This window comes from Sciurus vulgaris (assembly GCF_902686455.1).
Source record: "Sciurus vulgaris genome assembly, chromosome: 5".
NCBI lineage: Eukaryota > Metazoa > Chordata > Mammalia > Rodentia > Sciuridae > Sciurus > Sciurus vulgaris.
In genome coordinates, this window is record NC_136465.1 from 118,341,809 (window position 1) to 118,359,233 (window position 17,425).

The following is a 17,425-nucleotide window of genomic DNA, read 5'->3' on the forward strand; positions in this document are numbered from 1 at the left end:
ACTATCCTCTAGTTAAAAGTTTTCTGGAATACATTAGAGATCCTCTTTTTTGTTGAAGATAGATAAATATCAGAAAATTAAATGTGAGTCAGTGGTCTATTAATAACATTTTAGACTTGCAGCTAAGAGAACTTAGCATTACAATACTGTCATTTTTAACAAGATGCTGTTTTAAAGTTGATGTTTTTCAAAATTAAATTCCTTACATATTTTGCCAAAAAAAAAATTCTCAAGGAATTTGGAAAATTAAAGAGGTTTTATGACAGTGTAGAAAGATGCTGAGAATTTTTAAATATATGAAGTTTCATTTGAGAGGTAATGTCCAAAACACTTGTTCTGCAAATGTAAAGATATGGGACTTAAAATGAAATTATAATTCAGACATTAGAAGCGTGAAAATAACTAAACAAAAAAAGAAGGGGATTAAAAGGAAAGACCTAAATAGACACTTTGCAAAAGAAGAAATACAAATGGTCAATAAGTACGTGAAAAAAGGTTCAACATCCCTGGTGCTTAAGGAAATGCAAATCAAAACTACATGGACGCTGCTCCGAAGTCTCTGGTGACTCTGTGCAGCCTGTGTGCCCCGCAAGTCCCGTGAGGTCCCTCAAGAGGACGGCAGGTCACCCCACGGGCCCAAAACAGTTGCTCCTGCCTCTGAACTTCTGTTGGGGCTGAGAGGATTGGCTCCTCCTACAGCTGCTGAGTGTCACTGACTTGGGCTGTGTCCACCACAGAACTCAGTGGGCTTTGAGGATGTGACTGTGAACTTCACCCAGGAGGAGTGGGCTTTGCTGGATCCTTCCCAGAAGAACCTCCACAGAGATGTGATACAGAAAATCCTTAGAAACCTGGCTTCTACAGGAGACAAATGGGAGGATCAGAACACAAATCCCAGAAGAGATCTAAGGCACATGGTATCTCACTCTGCAAACAAACCAAACGAGGATGAGGAGTGTGGAGGAAGCCATATGAACTTAAACAGAACAGGAAATCCTTCATTCCTTTCACAAGTGTTCATAAATGGATCATATGGATGTATGATATGTGGAAGAGAGCTCAGTTGTTCCTGGCATTTCCAAAAATATCGAAGATTTCATACTGCAGAGATGGCTTACAGATGTAAACAATGTGGAAAAGCCTTCACTCTCTCCTCTTCCCTTCGAAAACATACTGGAGAGAGGTCCTATGAATGTAAACAATGTGGAAAAGCCTTCATTCTTTTTCTCTTCAGCAATACAAACAAATTCATACTGGAGAGAAGCCCTAAGAATGTAAGCAATGTGGGAAGCCTTCACTATGTCTGCTAATCTTCACAGAGATGGAAGAACTCATACTAGAAAGAAGTTGAATGTAAACAATGTCACAAATCCTTCACTTGTCACAGGAACATTTTAAAACATCAAGTAACTCATACTGGAAAGAATCCTTATTAATGAAGATAGTGTGAGATGTCTTCCATTTGAGGGATTCTGTTTTAATCCTAAAAGTAGTTGTATGGAGAAAATCCCAGTAAATACAAAAAACTTGACACATCATCTAATATTCTCAGTCACCTTCAATGACATGAAAGTACTCAGAAAAGTTGAGTATGTGTGTGTGGATGGATGGATAGATATTCACTCAAGTGTTCTCTGTTGCCTTCAAAGCATTTCACTTACCCAGAAAAGCAAATCCCCCGGAATGTGTACTGTTTAATTTTCCTTTCTATGCATGAAAGTACTCATAATAGAGAAAAGGCTTGTGAATTTGAGAAATGTGGGAAAGCCTTCAATTTTCCTAGTTCATTTGAAAAACAAATATATATATATATATACATATATATATTATGTACAAATATTCACACAGGTAAAAAACTTATGCAAGTAATAAATCTTGGTAAAGGCAAAAAAACTATATGGACACTTCATCTCACTCCAATCAGACTGGCAATTATCAAGAACGTTGCTGAGGTTGTGGGGAAGAGGGTACACTCACACTGTTGGTGGGACTGCAAATTAGTGCAAGCACTCTGGAGATTCCTCAAAAAACGAGGAAGAGCCAGAAACAGGCACACACACCAGTAAACTCAGCGGCTCTCAGGAGGCTGAGGGAGGAGGATTGCAAGCTCAAAGCCAACTACAGCAACTTAGTAGGGACCTAAGCAACTTAGCAAGACCCTGTCTCAAAATAAAAAAAGGACTGCAGATGTGACTCTGTGGTTAAGTACTGGTGAGTTCAACTCATGGTCAAAAAAAAAAAAATTAGGAATGGAACCACCATATGACCCCATCGAATTTTTTAAATCAGCATCCTAAAGCGAAAGAGCAACATCAATATTTATAGTAGCACAATTCACAATTGTCAAGATATGGAAACAATCTAGGTGCCCTTCAAAGAAAATGTGGAATATATACACAGTGGAGTGTTACTCAGCAATAAAGAAGAATGACATACTGGCATCTGTGAGTTAATGGACTGAACTGGAGACTATCATGCTAAGTAAAATAAGGCACTCTACAAAGGTCACAGGTTCAATGTTCTCTCTGATTTGCGGGAGCTGACTCAAAATAAGTGGGTGGGGGAGTAAGAGAGAAAGCAAGAAAAAAGAGATAAGAGGGAATTTCACCAAAATACAGGAAAGAGCAGTAGAGTACATGAAGGGGACTGAGGAGGAGGAGGAAGGAGCAGGAAAAGGGAAGAACCTTGGAGTTAATCTCACAGAACTTCCACATGTGTGTGCATGCGTGTGGCATGGTGGGTCTCACCATCAGGTGTTTCCACAGGACATTAATTCATAAAAGAAGAGGAAAGCTCTAAATGGACTGAAGAGAAGATCTGTGGAATGCAGGGAGGGGGGCAGGGGAAGTGCTGGGGACTGAATGGGCAGTTGCGCTCCATACTATTGAGATAATGTCAGGCTGTATCCTGGTGTCCTACGTAACTAAAAAGAATACATTTTTTAAAAATGGAAGCCTCCATCTGAGAGGAAAGAGAAGGCTGTAAGCAGGGACCATTTTGCTGATTTGGAACTAAAGCAGACAGTTTCTGAACAATGACTCTGTTTGAGAAACAACAGAAAGACATGCATCATAAAGTCCAGAGAAAGAAGAGAAATTTAGGAAGGCGCTGTTGGATCAAGGCAGAAGTTAATAAGATAATGGAAGAGAAAAACCAACAACATTGTGTGGGCACGGAAGGTACTCAAAATTATTTTTAATATGTAATCAATGTTTTAAAAATTTGTCAAAAAGTATAAAAGCAAATCTAGTTTGGTATGCACTTTACAATTAGAATTTGAAATTCTTCTAATTCTATTTAGAATAGACTATTGACCAAATCACTTTGCAAGCTTCAGTTTCTATCCTCAGCATGTCATTAATCCACATTGTCTCATTGTTAGCTTGAGCTAACAGCCTTAATCCCTCTGGCTCTGGATGAGGATGGAAATCAGCACACCATGGATGCCAAGTTTAGACTACAGGGTCCAGGGCACTTGGTCTGAACTCTGGCTCCACAATTTAGTAACTGTGAGATTTGAAGCAATTTGCCTGCTTCAACAAACTTCAGTTTCTTTATCTACAAAATGCAGACAGTAATACTACCTACCTCAATGGGTTATTATTGGAATCAAATCAAATAATGATAAGGTTTGGCATATGGTTAGATTTCAATTAATGCTAGTTATTATTTGTCATTATGATGGTTATAAACAAATAATGTACACTAAAATGCTCTTTAGTTTATTAGATGGTAAAAATGCTCTTTACTGCTTTCTGTTTTCAAGACTTAGAAGGAAACTGATCTTTGGCCCAAGAACAGTCACCTGACACTTTTGAAAAGGAGCATGGGAAGCCAGAGAAATTTTGCTTATGATTAATACAATGCATGGGGGTTATCTCTGAAAAATGTCTGTGAGAAAGAATTGAGAATTTACGATTTATGAAGAATGTCAAATAAAAGAAAAATACAATTGAACATAAATTTAAGTACAATTATATCATAATAGTTATATAGTCAGAAAATTCTTCCTCATCATTATCATACAAATAGTTACACAAATTCTCAAAGCACGATGTGAATAGCCCCCATTCATTCAAGTTCTTCATTAAAAACTCTTAAATGATATTTGCAACAATTTGTATTGGTTCTTTTTACTTACACTTGACAGTAGAATACATTTTGATATAATTATATGAGCATGGAATGTATGTTATTCTTTTCTTTTCCCCAAACATTCAGTTTAGTAGAAGCAAAGTAATGCCTGGCAATATGAAAATGTGGGCATTTAAGCAAGCTACCAAGAAAATATTTTAATTTTATGGGAAAAAAATAGCTTTAAAGAAAGTCTCTAGAAAATTTTTGGCAAAAGTTTTTAAATAGTACTGTATTTTGCAACACAGAATACATGAGGCTCTAAATAATTACAAGGGGGAATGATATAACAAATGAAATAAAATTTCCAAACTAGTAGTTAAGAACAATTTACCTTCTTCCAATTGCTAAGGGGGCGTATTTAAAATGTAAATAAAATAAGTAAAAAGAAATGTACCTTTTAAGACTAAAGAAATTAGCAAGGATGTTAATTTTCCAACTTATCATGTTAAAAAAAACATGATGGAATCAGACAGATAATTGAAAAATGACTTACTCATTATCACGATGTCTTCATCCCCAAAAGGTCATTAATGGACATTAATGGAGAAGTGCTCTGTTCTAGATAAATACTTTTACACAATGCTCCTGAAGTCCCTACTGGAGTCCTATCGACTTGAGCCAGGTCCTGGTACATCAGGAGGTCAGGGTGGAGCTCCAGGTGGTGGAACAGGTGCGTGGGTCGCAGGAACAGCTGTTTACTCCCAGGGTCCCTGTTCAGTCCGGTCACTTGATCTCCATTGCAAGGCTGCTCTGCAGACTGCCCTGCGCAGGACAGGCCACCAAGGAGTCCGGTCTGGCCAGCTTTAGCCTTCTGCCAGTTTTACCGCAAAACACACTCTCAAATTCCTTTTTAAGAGAGTCCCCATGTCTTTCCCGAATGTACTTCAGGAACGCCGTCGTCCACTGAAGGGTCGTTACCTTACCCATCTCCGCACTGCAGAAGGGAACTAAAAGATGCAGCTCATCACAGCAAATGCGGATTCCGCGCCTCCTGTCTCGCTCCATCGGGTTCTGCCTCTCCCGAGGCTAAGACCTTTCTCCCTGGGGCCCGCTCTGGGTCTGCTCCCCTAGGGTTGGCTGCGAGGGCTCTGAGGACTGCCAGGCACCCTGTGCAGCAGTGGAGCCTTCGCCCACATTCTGAATCTCTCCAAGGGCTCGTCGTTCTGCACTTGTGTCCAACTGACGATTTCTACTCCGATTCCTCTTATTTATGGCTTGTTTACGCAGCGCTTCTTCTCCCACTTTAATCCAGACCTGCTCCGGCAAAGCTTTATTTCTGCTACCTAAAGTCTGTTTTGTGGACTCAATTGCCTGTTGATAACAGAAGGAAAACGCTCGGGGCAGTCCAACGGCCTGGGGCTTGGCAGCTTCCAACGTAGAACCCAAGTTGCTAGAACTTTGTTGAGCTCCCCGCTGGGCTCGGGGCCGGGGCTCGGGGCCGCGCGCCCGCGGCGGCTCGGCCGAGGTGCTAGTGAAGCGGTCCTCCAGGCAGACGCGCGCCCTTAGGCTTGGCCCGCGCCTCGGACGCGCCCTCGGGCCTTGCGGCGCCTACGCCCTCCTTGGCCTCGCGGTCGACCAGCGCCCGCGCCCCTTCAGCGCCGCCAGGCGTCTGCTCCGCGGCGCCCGCCTCGCCCAGCAGCATCACGCGCAGCTCCTGGAAGTCGACGCGGCCCAGGCAGGGCGCGTCGGCCGCCAGCAGCGGGCCGGGCACCGGGTACACGGGGGACGCCAGGGCCAGCCCGCCCGCCGCGCCCTGGCCGAAGGCGCCGAGCGGAGGCGCGCCTCGAGCTCGCCACCGGCCGCCTCCACGTGCGAGTGGAGGATGTGCGGCAGCTGCGTGTACTCCACCTCCGTCATCTCCACTAGGCTCAGGTCCGTGGTCGTGAAGCTCAACCCCAAGAAAAATACGGAACGCTTCACGAATTTGCACGTCATCCTTGCCACAGGGGCCCTGCTAATCTTCTCTGTATCGGTCCAGTTTTAGCATATGTGCTGCCCAATCGAACACGAATGTATGTCATTCTAAGTAGGACCCCAGGCTTGTGATGTACAGGATGTTGAGATTCACTGTGGTGGACTCATGCATGCACTAGGCATGAGACAGTCTCATTCCACTGTCATTCCCTTTCCTATCTCCCTGCCCTTCCCTTCATTCCCCTTTGTTGAATCCACTGAACTTCTTTTTCTTTTTTGAATTTTTATTGGTTCTTTTAGTAATACATGACAGTAGAATTCATTTTTATAAAAGTGTAGAGCATGGAATATATCTTGTTCTATTTGGGACCCCATTCTTATGGATGTACATGATGGTGTGATTTACTATGCTGTATTCATATAAGTACATAGGAAAATTGTTTCAGATTCATTCCACTATCTTTCCTACTCCTTTTCCCCCTCCCTTCCCTTACTTTCCACTGAACTTCTATCCACACCCCCAAATCAGTCCCCATTGAGGTTAGCTTCCACTTATCAGAGAGAACATTCAACTTTTGGTTTGGGGGGAATTTTACTTATTCCATGTAATTCAGTAGTCAATCAATTCCCAGAAAATTTCAAAAAGTCATTTTTAATTATGGCTGGGTAATACTCCAATGTGTATCAATACCTCATTTTCTTAACCAGTCATCTTTTGAAGAAAACCTAGGTTAACTCCACAGCATACGTATTGTAAATTGTGTGTTGCTATAAACATTGATGTCGTTTCATCACTACAGTATGCTGATCTTAAATTCTTTGAATATATACCTAGGAGTGGGTTAACAGGGTCAAATGGTGGTTCTTTTTGAAGAATCTCCACTTTCCAGAGTGATTGCACCAACTTGCAGTCTACCATCAATGTACCAGTGTGCCTTTTTCCCCACACCTTTGACAACTTTTATTGTTACCTGTGGTCTTAATAATTGCCATTCTAGCTTTAGTGAGATGAAATTTCAAGGTACTATTGATTGACGTTTGTCTAAGTGCTACAAATGTTGAACATTTTTTCATATATTTGTTGACCATTTGTATTTCCTCCTCCAAGAAATATCTGTTTAGTTCCTTTATCCATTTATTGATTGGGTTGTTTGGTTTTCAGTGTTAAGTTTTCTAGGTTCTTTGTATATCCTGGAAATTAACACACGATCTGAGATGCAGGTGGCAAAGATTTACTTCCATTCTGTAGGGTGTCTCTTCATGTTCTTGCTTGTGTCATTGCTGTGAAGAACCTTTTCAGGTTGATACCATCCCATTTATTTATTATTTTTTATTTTTCTTCGTGTACTTTAGGAGTCAGGTAGTCAGTTCTTGAGATGACATATTGGGATGTAGGGCCTTCATTTTCTTATACTAGGGTCGGGGTCTCTGGTCTAATTTCCAGGTCTTTGATCCATATTTCGTTGAGTTTTCTGCAGGGTGAAAGATACAGGTTGAATTTTATTCTATTACATATAGATTTCCAATTATTCCAGCACCATTTGTTGAAGAAGCTATCTTTTCTCCAATGTATATCTTTGGCACTTTTGTGTAGTATGAGATAACTGTGTTTATGCGGATTAGGGGTTTGCAACTTTTGAATACAGTTACATTTTTCTAATCACAGCAAAATTACATAGCTATTAATAAACCTCAGTGAGAGCCGGAATCCAATTGAACATATATCATCTGTTCCTCTACTTGAAACCATATAGGAAAGAACTCAGACCTGAGGGAAAGCAATAACCAGCAGCAAATAGAGAGACTGATGATATCATTTATGATGATGTATAAATTCAAAACCTCAAATGGAAGTTGGGGGATCTTTAGGTACCACAGTATTAATGGTACAGCTGATTCCCCCTTGAAATCTCCTCAGCTTTTTTAACTCTTTCTTCTTCCACTTACAGCAAGAGAGTGATAGAAAGAACTCATCACTGCCACATTAGCAAATATAATGAAAGAGCAAAAAAGAGAATATGGTCAAAGAGAAAATAAAAACAGCAAATGGAGAAATTACCTTAAGCATTGGTTTAGAAGGTAGGCTAAGAAAGTACATGAAAAATCCTAAAAAGGAGCCATGGAGAAAAATCTACCAACATGAGAATTCAAGAAAACTGTTCTGTGAAAAGCCAGTCCCTAGCCAGTAGAATATCATGATCGATTCACGTTGACATAAATAACACACTTCAACTGATTCAACATGAAATCTTAGCCTCTCCTCAAGGTACCACAGCCCTCCTGTCCTTCACTGACTTCATTGCTTTGTTCCTTCACAGGCAACAAAGGTGAAACTTGAAAAACCAAATCCTTCTGACAGAATTCATTTGGCTAGGGCTAACAGGCACCTTGGAGGTACAAGTTGTAATGTTTAACATTTCTCTTCCTCACCTGCATATTCAGCATCAGTGGAAATCTGACAATGTCATCCTCACCCTATTGAACTCCCACCTCCAGAATCCCACGCATTTCTTTTCCCACAATCTCTCTTTTTTGGAAATTTCCTTTCCATCCACTTTTACCCCAAGGCTGCTATTCAGCATCTGCTTTGCTGGTTGCTTCACTCAGTATTTCTTTCCCATTTTGAAGGGGGACACTGAGTTTTACCTTCTGCCTGCCACATCTGAAAACTACTATGAGGTGAACCTGCACAGGAAGGTTAGGTGATTTCCTGAAGGTCACACACATAATGAGTAGGTGAGCTAAGAGCCTAATAATAACAACTGCTCCAAATGGCCTAAGAATGAAATGAAAAGAGCAATGGATGCGGCTAAAACTCTGCCCCGCTCAGGTAAGATGCTCAAGAAGCTCCTCGTGTTTCATTCTTCACTATCGTCACATTCATTGCTTCAGTTCCCACAAGGTTTTGACCCTCTTAGTGATGCTCAGTGCCAGCTTCCTCGTGGGACTGTTTGGAACATCTTCCCAAGCTACCATTTCAAAGTTAATTGCCAAAATTGTATTTTTTACAGGTGGCTAATTAACATTTCTGGACCTAGGTCCCAGGGCAATAATTTATCTCCCAATGTCTCTGCTGATTAAACTACATGAAATGTGCATCACTGAAACTGGTATAAAATTGTAACGAAGTCCATTACCAATCTTCAGGCGAAAAAGAGAAAATGAGGCATCAAAGAGTCAGAAGTTCCCCAATCTTGCATGATTTTAATAAGCCACCCTCTTAAGGAATTACAGGAAGAGTTCTGATTTGAATCAATGGAGGAAGGGCAGAGCAAGCAATTGGTTAAATGCAAGAAGAGCTAGAAATGACTTCTTTTCTAACTAGGGCCCAAGAAGCCTGCCTGAATGCTTTGTGAGCAAACAGGGCATCCATTCGGATTAGGAAGAAAATGTGATATTTCATTCCACCTTTTCATGCACATCTGATTTCTCAGGCTGATGCTCATAACCTCCAGAGATAAAAATCCCTCATCATCTTTCCTGTGTCAAAAAGTAAGTATGTATACAGATTATTGATGTTATCCTTCCATGGTTATGAATTATATGATCCATCTGAGTTAAAATTCTCCTACTATGATTTTTTTGTTCTAGAAAACTCACTTAGGCTTGCTTATGAATTTTTAAATGATCAAGTAAGCCTGAAGTAAATGGGAAAGAGTCTTTCATTCTTCTTATGCAGTGTGATGCCAAAATTACTATGCCTGACCATCAGGTATCCTTCCAGTCATTGGTTTGTGCACACACAGATAAAAATCACAATACGATTAATGGGCTTCAACCTCTTTCATATAATCACCATAGAAATTTCCCATTTTCTTCTGCAATAGAAATGATCATAATTTATTTACTCATTTACCTATTGATGAAATTGTTATTGCTTACAAAGTTTGACTGTTAAATAATGATGAAATTTATATCTCTGAACAATCATCTCTGTGGATTTGTGCTGGAATTTCTATACAATATGAATGTGAATGTTTAAATACTAAAGCAGAAATGTGCTCCAAAAGTCAAAGGCTAGGGGGCTGGGGTTGTGGAAGAGAACTTGCCTAGCATGTGTGAGGCACTGGGTTTGATCCTCAGCACCACATAAAAATAATAAATAAGTAAATAAAAATAAGTAAAATAAGTAAAAAAAAAAAATAAGTAAATAAAATAAGGTTATTGTGTCCACCTGCAACTAAAAAAAAATTTTTTTAACGCCAAAGGCTAGTGAACAGATAATGCTTCAGAAGCCCAAGACTCCCAGTTGCTGGCTGGCTTGGCCGTGTTAGAACAAAGGCATGGAAGGACCTGCTTTGTTCCAGATAAGCACCCAGTTCAGAAGGCACCCTGAGGGTCTTTGGTTTCAAGGATTCTGGAAGATCACAACACAAGACAAGTGCCCATAGGATCCTTGACCACAGCAGGTTCTTCTCTGGAAGGAACCTTATCAGCCCTTAAGGCCAGCTCCTCCCTCATTTCCTATAACAGAGTGATAACGATGTCCTTCACCTGAAAAACAGAAAGGAGATCCAGGTCACATGAACATTTCTTTCTATGTATCCAGTGTAGTTCGGTTGCCCAGGCTGGACTGAGCTAGCAGGAGTCCTGCTTCAACACCCAAGTCTCAGGGATTATATTCATGAAACAAAGGACCCATAATGTTTAAGGCAGTTATTTTAAAAACACATCTTAGAATTGTCAAATAGCTGCTGTAGTTCTTCCATTATTTTAAAAAATTGTAAAAACGGATTCATACATAGTTCAATATTTTGAAGCTTTCTTGGACTCTACTCCCAGGCACAAAAACTAGCACACATGAAAAGAGTGGTTTACAATGCCATTAATGGATTGGGAATTCTAATCAGAGAAAAAGGGTTGAACAAGCATCCAGAATGTTAGAGAGGGCTCTGATAAAGCAAATCACCAGGCATTAAGACTGGTAAAGGACAACACAAACCTGATACAATCACAGGAGAATGTCTCTATGGTGATGAGAGCATAGCAAAGCCAAGTGAGAAGTAAGGGGTCATAATTAAAACTTAAATGATACATTCAGGAGACCCAGGTGGACATTGCTCTAAACCTAGAAGATAGATTCACACATAGGCTCCAGGAAAGAATTTTTAAGTAGATTTTGAGAAGGGTCAGACTGAGAAAAAGAGACATTCTTTTTGGGTCAGATTAGACAAAGGAATTTCCTAAAAACAAGTTTCCAGGGGAATCTAAACCTCTGCTCAATATTTCTGAGCTCTGCTCTCCTTCTAAACACTCCCTTTTCTCGTTCTCAGCTTCACAGGCACTAGGAAGTTAGCAATGAAAAACCACTCTGTGACTGAATTCATCCTACTGGGACTAACAGATATCCCAGAGCTTCAGATTATCCTTTTCATATTCCTCCTCCTCACATACATGCTCAGCATCATTGGGAATCTGACCATCATCATCCTCACACTGCTGGACTCCCACCTACAGACTCCCATGTATTTCTTCCTCCGGAATTTCTCCTTCCTGGAAATTTCCTTTACATCCATTTTCACGCCTAGGCTGCTATTCAGCATCTCAACTGGGATTAAGACTATCAGCTTTGCTGGTTGCTTTACTCAGTATTTCTTTGTCATTTTCTTGGGGGCCACTGAGTTTTGTCTTCTGACTGCCATGTCCTATGACCGCTATGTGGCCATCTGCAAACCCCTGCATTATACCACCATCATGAACAGCGGGGTCTGCATCCAGCTAGTTCTCTGCTCATGGCTGTGTGGCTTCCTGATCATCTTGTTCCCAATTATCTTGACCAGTCAGCTAGACTTCTGTGGGTCCAATGTACTGAATCATTATTATTGTGACTATGGACCCCTCATAGAAATTTCTTGCTCAGACACAAGTCTACTGGAACTGTTCGATTTTATCCTAGCACTTGTAACATTGGGGGTCACCCTGGTGCTGGTGATCCTCTCCTACACAAACATCATCAGGACCATTCTGAGGATCCCTTCTACTCAGCAGAGGAAAAAGGCCTTTTCCACATGTTCTTCCCACATGATAGTCATCTCCCTGTCTTATGGAAGCTGCATCTTCATGTACATAAAGCCTTCAGCGAAAGAAGGAGTTGCCTTCAATAAGGGAGTATCTGTGCTCAGTAATTCAGTTGCCCCTTTACTGAACCCATTCATTTACACTCTGAGAAATAAACAGGTAAAACAAGCCTTCATGGAAATGGCCAGAAAAATTGTACATATTTATTCATTTGAATAAAAGAGGAAAATAATAATGTTATACTGTGTACACAAAATAACTGACTAAAAACTATTTTGCCCATCATGAATCTGATGATCAGCAGAATGATTGAGTCTGACTTCCCCACAAGGAGGTCTTGAGCTCATCAGTAATTATCAGAGCTGGTGTGGAGCTCAGTGGTAATAACTTCACTAGGATGCCTAGAACTGAAAAAGTAATAGTAATTGTTTTATTATCAAAAATTTGTAAATACATTGTGTCAGAAATGACTGGCTACTTCTCAAAAGAGATTACTCATAACCTATTCTAAAAATTAATCCACCAGAATACCTTTTCTAAGGTTCCAAAGAGCTTTTTTTTCTGAAGTTTCTCCCTTTGATGACTCTAAAGATGGCCTTGTTCTGCCATCTCCTACAGAAAGTATTTCGTATGGTACAGTATTAGGTGTCATGAGTATCCTTAAGGACATTTCTGGCTGTCTCATTTGAAAAAAGGGAGACCCAGGAAAAGAGAAATCTTAGGCAATGTTGACAATGAAAAGGTCCATTAAGACTGGAGTATGGGGGGATTCAAGATGGCGGACTAGAAGGTGGCTGCGTTTCATGTTGCTCCAGGACTCAGGACTCAAGAAGAGGAGATATAGAGAGACTTGGGACCAACTCAAAGCAGCCGGGTGAGTCTCTCCCGTTGGGGAGGCATCCCGGATGGGGCAGTAGTCCCGAACGCAGGGAACTTTGTGAAGTAGAGCTGCCCGACGAAGACACCCCTCCCCCCGCCGGAGCACTGAAGGAGGACAACTGGGAGCATCGGAGAGGAGGCCGCTCAGCACAGCGCTTGGACTCGGCGCAACCCACCCAGGCTCTGGGAGGCTGCCCAAAGGAGGAGGTGCGCAGTGAGCTGTTTGGACTGAAAGCGACCACCCCTGAACACAGGGTGCTGCCCAGAGGAGAAGGAGAAGTACGGGCTCGGCATGTAACTTGGACTTGGAGCAGCTGCACCAGGGCTCCGGGCAGCTATCTGGAGGAGCAGCGTGGTGAGTGGTTTGGACTCAGAGCAACCGCTCCTAAACATAGGGGGGTTGTCTGGAGGAGGAGGAGGAGCGCGGTGGGGTGCTTGGGCTCAGAGTGACTGCACCAGGGCTACGGGTGGCAGTCGGGACGAGGAGGTGCACAGTGAGTTTCTGGGACTCGTGACGAACGCACCAGATCTCTGGGTGACTGCTTGGTGGAGAAGGAGGTGCGCAATGGGTCACTTGGACTTAGAGCGACCGCACGGAACATCAGGCAGCTGCCGGAGGAAGAGGTGTGTGGCGGGTCACTGGGACTCGGAGCGACTGTAAGGGGCTCCAGGTGGCTGCTCAGAGGAGGGGCCGCATAGCCAGGTGATTAGGTGCAGAGCAGGGTCCCAGGGCCTAGGCGGCTTCCTGGTGGAAGAGCCGCACAGACAAACTGAGGGGCGGAGCAAAGGCTCCAGGACTGCAGGCAGCTTCTCTGAGGAGAGGCAGCCTAAGGAGATTTGTCTGCGAAGGGCGAGGCTTCCAGGCCCAGGAGGTAGGTCCGGGTCCCTGGGAACATTGCAGAAGAAGGTTGCCCAGCCCAGGCGGTAGTTGTGAATTGAACGGAACCTCTAGGAGGGGAACTGACCAGTGAGACCTCCCCACTGGGTGAGTCCTCCCTGCCGGGTGAGGTTCTCCCACAAGGACTGTAAAACCAGAGACACAGGCCCAAACTGGCCTTGCATCAGCCCACATCCTACTTCCCCTTTGGATGACCATTCGTCAGCAAGTGAAGGTACCTCTGCCCACTAGCAGGGAATATACACCACCGGAAGGCCACCACCCCTAGGGAGTCAGTTTCCTTGTGGAGCACCGCATTATCAACTCCCTCCAAGACTTCAGGCTACTGAAGGCTAAGACGGGATATACTAGAAATCTTCAGGGACATTATAAGTCAATAGAGGAAATCTGCAATATCACAGCGGTCAACTGATACCTGAACAATATGAGAAAACAAGGAAAGAAAATGCTGCAAACAAATCTAGATGTTACATCAATGAGACCCAACGACAGCATGGCAGAAGAAATGACAGAAAGGGAGTTCAGAATGTACATAATTAAAATGATCAGGGAAGCAAATGACGAGATGCAAGAGCAAATGCAGGCACTGAATGATCGCACCAATCGACAGTTAAAAGAGCAAATACAGGAAGCAAAAGATCATTTCAATAAAGAGTTAGAGATATTGAAAAAAAACCAAACAGAAATCCTTGAAATGAAGGAAACAACAAACCAAATTAAGAACTCCATAGAAAGCATATCCAGTAGGATAGAACACCTGGAAGACAGAACCTCAGATATTGAAGACAAAATATTTAACCTTGAAAACAAAGTGGACCAAACACAGAAAATGGTAAGAAATCATGAAGAGAATCTACAAGAACTATGGGATATCATGAAAAGGCCAAATTTAAGAATTATTGGGATTGAGGAAGGCTTAGAGAAACAGACCAAAGGAATGAACAATCTATTCAATGAAATACTATCAGAAAATTTCCCAAATCTGAAGAATGAAATGGAAGATCAAGTACACGAGGCTTATAGGACTCCAAATATACAAAATTACAACAGACCGACACCAAGGCACATTATAATGAAATACCTAACATACAAAATAAAGACAGAATTTTAAAGGCTGCAAGAGAGATGAATCAAATTACATTCAGGGGGAAACCAATACGGATATCAGCAGATTTTTCAATCCAGACCCTAAAAGCTAGAAGGGCCTGGAACAACATTTTTCAAGCCCTGAAAGAGAATGGATGCCAACCAAGAATCTTATACCCAGCAAAATTTACCTTCAAATTTGATGATGAAATACAATCCTTCCATGATAAACAAAAGCTAAAAGAATTTACAAAATGAAAGCCAGCATTACAGAACATTCTCAGCAAAATATTCCATGAGGAAGAGATGAAAAACAAAGAAGCAAATCAGCAATGGGAGGAACTATCCTAAAGGAATTATGAAATAAAGGAAGAACCAAGTCGTGTCAAAATAAATAAATAAATAAATAAATAAAATGAGCCAAATGACCGGAAATACAAATCATATCTCAATAATATCCCTGAATATTAATGGCCTGAACTCATCAATCAAAAGACATAGACTGGCAGATTGGATCAAAAAGAAAGATCCAACAATATGTTGCCTGCAAGAGACTCACCTCATAGAAAGAGATACCCATAGACTAAAGGTGGAAGGATGGGGAAAAATATACCATGCACATGGACTCAGCAAAAATGCTGGGGTATCCATCCTCATTTCAGATAATGTGGACTTCAAGTCAAAGTTAGTCAGAAGGGACAAAGAAGGACATTACATATTGCTTAAGGGAACCATAAATCAGCAAGACATAACAATCATAAACATCTATGCCCCAAACAGTGGCTCATCCATGTATGTCAAACAAATCCTTCTCAATTTCAGAAACCAAATAGACCATAACACAATAAAACTAGGTGATTTTAACACACCTCTCTTACCACTGGATAGATCTTCCAAACAAAAATTGAACAAAGAAACCATAGACCTCAATAACACAATCAATAATTTAGACTTAACGGACATTTATAGAATATACCATCTGACCAAGAGTGAATACACTTTCTTCTCAGCAGCACATGGATCCTTCTCTAAAATAGACCATATATTATGCCACAAAGGTAATGTAAGCAAATACAAGAAGATAAAGACACTACCTTGTATTCTACCACATCATAATGGATTGAAATTAGAAATAAATGAAAGAGTAAAAAACAGAAGCTACTCCAACACCTGGAGATTAAACAATATGCTATTACATGATGAATGGATAACAGAAGATATTAGGAAGGAAATTTAAAAATTCTTAGAGGTAAATGAGAAAGAAGAAACATCATATCAAAATCTTTGGGACACTATGAAAGCAGTACTTAGAGGAATATTTATTTCATGGAGCGCATTCAATAAAAGAAGTAAAAATCAACAAATAAACGACCTAACACTACAGCTCAAAGCCCTAGAAAAGGTGAACAGACCAACACCAAAAGTAGTAGAAGACAGGAAAGAGTTAAACTCAGAGCTGAAATCAACGAAATTGAAACAAAAGAAACAATACAAAAAATTGACAAAATAAATAGTTGGTTCTTTGAAAAAATAAACAAAATTGATAAACCCTTAGCCACGCTAACAAAGAGAAGACGAGAGAAAACCCAAATCACTAAAATTTGGAATGAACAAGGAAATATCACAACCGACATGATTGAAATACAAAACATAATTAGAAGCTATTTTGAAAATCTATATTCCATCAAAATAGAAAATTTCGAAGACATCAACAGGTTTCTAGAGACATATGAATTGCCTAAATTGAACGAGGAGGACATACACAATTTAAATAGACCAATTTCAAGTAATGAAGTAGAAGAGGTCATCAAAAGCCTACCAACAAAGAAAAGTCCAGGACCAGATGGGTTCTCAGCCGAGTTCTACAAAATCTTTAAAGAAGAGCTCATTCCAATACTTCTCAAAGTATTCCATGAAATACAAGAGGAGGGAACCCTCCCAAACTCATTCTATGAAGCCAATATTACCCTGATACCCAAACCAGACAGAGATACATTGAGGAAAGAAAATTTCAGACCAATATCATTAGTGAACATTGATGCAAAAATTCTCAACAAAATTTTAGCAAATCGCATACAAAAATATATTAAAAGACAGTGCACCACGATCAAGTGGGTTTTATCCCAGGGATGCAAGGTTGGTTCAACATCCGGAAATCAATAAATGTCATTCACCATATCAATAGACTTAAAATCAAGAATCACATGATTATTTCAATAGATGCAGAAAAAGCATTTGATAAAATACAGCATCCCTTCATGCTCAAAACACTAGAAAAAATAGGGATAGTGGGAACATTCCTTAACATTATAAAGGCCATCTATGCTAAGCCCATGGCTAATATCATTCTAAATGGTGAAAAACTGAAAGCATTCCCCCTAAAAACTGGAACAAGGCAGGGATGCCCTCTTTCACCACTTCTATTCAACATCATACTTGAAACGCTAGCCAGAGCAATTAGACAGACCAAAGAAATTAAAGGAATATGAATAG

At 40.9% G+C, this 17,425-nt stretch overlaps 1 protein-coding gene and 1 pseudogene across 2 annotated transcripts; one reads left to right on the plus strand and one right to left on the minus strand.

Annotated features, from left to right (window-relative positions):
• Positions 1 to 4,601: 4,601 nt before the first annotated feature.
• LOC306661106 (transcription factor-like 5 protein) lies at positions 4,602 to 6,072 on the minus strand (annotated as a pseudogene). Its single transcript has one exon. The product of its transcript is annotated as a transcription factor-like 5 protein (transcript).
• A 5,277-nt stretch (positions 6,073 to 11,349) lies between these two features.
• On the plus strand, positions 11,350 to 12,288 carry LOC306661107 (olfactory receptor 6C4-like; the record flags this gene model as incomplete). Its single annotated transcript, XM_079139911.1, has 1 exon — positions 11,350 to 12,288. One exon carries the CDS (start codon positions 11,350 to 11,352, stop codon positions 12,286 to 12,288), a length of 939 nt encoding a protein of 312 aa, XP_078996037.1.
• Between the last annotated feature and the right edge of the window lie 5,137 nt (positions 12,289 to 17,425).